Source organism: Poecilia reticulata, linkage group LG8, assembly GCF_000633615.1.
Source record: "Poecilia reticulata strain Guanapo linkage group LG8, Guppy_female_1.0+MT, whole genome shotgun sequence".
Classification (NCBI taxonomy): domain Eukaryota; kingdom Metazoa; phylum Chordata; class Actinopteri; order Cyprinodontiformes; family Poeciliidae; genus Poecilia; species Poecilia reticulata.
The window spans coordinates 709022-712069 of NC_024338.1; the positions used below are offsets into that span (position 1 = coordinate 709022).

General features: G+C 36.1%; 1 protein-coding gene across 4 annotated transcripts in view; it reads left to right on the forward strand.

The window, feature by feature from the left end:
- Positions 1 to 3048, forward strand: part of LOC103468128 (oxysterol-binding protein-related protein 6-like) — a 19918-nt gene that overhangs the window by 12896 nt on the left and 3974 nt on the right. For all 4 annotated transcript variants that reach the window (XM_017306193.1, XM_008414980.1, XM_017306195.1 and 1 more), the window contains 4 exons: positions 1853 to 2067; positions 2132 to 2269; positions 2348 to 2411; positions 2492 to 2570. In XM_017306193.1, the coding sequence (XP_017161682.1) occupies positions 1853 to 2067; positions 2132 to 2269; positions 2348 to 2411; positions 2492 to 2570 (496 nt within the window). The remainder of the gene's footprint in view (positions 1 to 1852; positions 2068 to 2131; positions 2270 to 2347; positions 2412 to 2491; positions 2571 to 3048) is intronic.

Here is a 3048-nt window from a genome sequence, read left to right on the forward strand (position 1 = left end):
CTGACAGGAGGAACCACAGAGCTCTGTTAGRTTAAAGCTCATCTTCTGAAGTTGGGATATTTTTCCTCCAACAGGTTCCAGAGGAATCACCTCAAACCAGATGTTGGGCTGGATTTTATTTCACTGTCATTTGTGAATGTTAGAGCCTCATTTTCAACAGTGGAGCTATAAAGGTTGAAAAAGGTTATTATTTTGGAAAAAGTCTCACTAAATATTTCCACTAAATAAGAGACAAAAAAAACAAGTTTGATAGATGAAAAGCCTCTCAGACTCTGAGCTCAAAGCACCAAACATTTTTTTTTATATATTAGACAATTAATTTAATTTCACATAATTATCGCGGTAGAAGCCATTTGTTAGTTAAATACTTAATGAAACATATTTACCGTGTTTGATGTTTGTGATTGATGTTGTATACTCAGACGAACGAGCTAAATTAATCCAAGTTTGTCGTTTATTGAACGTTCAGTTCAGAAACTACAGCATCACAGCAAAGGTAAAATAACCCGAACAGGTGATCAACTCAAAACCATTCAGACCTTTTTACTCTCCGTCTCCCTGACATTTAAGCACACCCGTTGCCATGGCAACCTCCTCCGTTCCTCAAGCCGACCAGAGATTACATAAGAACATAATATTCAGTCCGTTACGATATCAGGTTTTCAGGCTTGATATTTATTTTGCGATCATTAATAAGCCTCTCATGAACAGAGGTGGTTGATTACTTCATTTTAAACTAATAGTTTATCATTTTAAACCAACTCTAACCCTAAAACTGTGAGGTCTGAAAAATGATCTTTGCAGTAGAAATATCAAAATGCTTCAAATACTTTGTTTTTCAACCTAAAACGAAATGCAAAATAGTGAGATATTTGCATACTGGCATTGTACTCACTGACAAATGGAAAACAGGTTTTAATCTAAAGTTTAGATGTGTGCTGTGAGCTCACATCTAAACGGGATGTGTGCTCACAGCACTTTGAATATTCAAATGTCATCTATAGACAAAATGACCTTACAGAAAATTCTCTCTGTTTTGGATTCCACCATCTGGACACTTTATTTCTTTTTTGTTTTTGCCAAAGAAAAAATGTTAGCTATGCAGTAATTGTAATTTCAAAACAGAAGTGCACTTAGAGCTTGTAAATGACAAACTGAGTTTAATGTAGATACAAAAATGTCTTGGCACATGTACTGTACAGGTATTTTTCCCATGTAGCATTCAGGTAATTCCAATTGATACAAAATATTCTTCCCTTGTTGGTCATTTGGTACAAATAACTTATTCATTGGAAAAATGAAAAATGTAAAAATTTTATCTGTATTTTTATATTGCAGTTGATCCCTAGAAACGAAAGTAGTTAGATCTATTGTAAACGGTGAAAATGTATTTTCTCTGAAAATGAAGTAACTTTTTAGAAGTCTAAGTATGAATGAAAACTCTCCAAATTTGGTTCAATCTTGCATGAAATTAGTTTTGTCTCATTAGAAATGGCTCCACAAATCCCTCAGCCAAACACTTTCCTCAATTGGCTGACTTTATTATAGAGGTATGAAATTTGTGGAACTTCCCAAGACCTATGTAGATGTTGCTGTAGACGGCAAGCATTGTTTTGTATGAACTACACTAAACTGCTCTGAACAATTGAAAATAATGAAAATGCTGCTTTTGCTTCTTTCCAAAAGCAGTAAAAACATGAGAAAGTTTAACTTGTTGCATTCGTTCATCTGCTAATCTAAATACCACGACTGGAGGTCCAACAATTTGTCAATGTAACTGATTTTTTTTTTTTTTTTCCAATTTTGTTTTGAGTCACTGCCTTTCTGCCGTTCCTGTCTTCCAACATTCCAGGGCGTCGCACCACTCTCCCTTCCCCCTGCGCAGACAACAGTCACATTGGCATTATGACCATCCTGTACAATAACATTGGGAAGGACCTGTCCAGAGTGTCGATGCCAGTGGCTCTTAATGAGCCGTTGTCATTGCTTCAAAGACTTAGTGAAGAGCTGGAGTACTCTGAGCTGCTGGACATTGCCAATACTACCGATGACCCATATCAAAGAATGGTGAGTTTAGTTTTCTTCAATTCATGAAAGTAAATGATTGATTAATAGCTCTAAATGTTCCTAGGTGTATGTGGCAGCGTTTTCCATTTCCGGTTATGCCTGGGCATCTTGGAGAAATCGCTACAAGCCATTCAACCCCGTCCTGGGAGAAACCTACGAGAATCACAGGGAAGACAGAGGATTCTACTACATCAGTGAACAAGTAATAATCAGTGAAGTGATAACTGACTTATTGTCTGTTTAAGAAAAAATTACAATGCTGTTTTTTATATTTCGTTAGGTTAGCCATCATCCACCAATCTCAGCCTGTCATGCAGAGTCAGAAAATTTCACTTTCTGGCAAGGTAGGAGCTGTGTATTTATTGTGTGATAAATATACCTGACATATTAAATAAGTAAACTTTTTTTTTATGTCTGTTCATAGATCAGAGATGGAAAAACAAGTTTTGGGGAAAGTCGGTGGAGATAATCTCCTCTGGTCTGGTCAACGTTACGCTCCCAAAGTGAGTCACAGCTGATCAGAAATGTGTCTAACTAAAGTGACTCTTCTGTTTTACACAGCTGTGTTAGTTTGCAACCAACTAATCACAGGTAGAACTACAGAGTTTTCGCTGGCATTCATCACCTGTCTTGCCATTTCAAATGACTAGCTATATATTTGAGTTAATAAAGTTTAGTTTTCGAACAAAGCTGTAAAAGGTTTGTAACATTCTGGTGTGAGTACACAAGTTGGTTTAAAAAGATCTTGATCATTTTTATTGGTGGTCACATCTAGCAGAGGCAAGAGTAGGTTTCCATACTCTCATGGGTCGAATATCCTTAGTAGTATATTAGATTTCTTTTAACAAATCTTTACTAACACTGCATCAGATTTTTTTAGTTTTTTCTGAATGACCAGAATCTGCTAAATTCATAGGCAACTGCTGTGTGAGGTTTACTTGAAGGTTTTTCAGAAAGAAACAAAAGGTCTTGTCACAACAT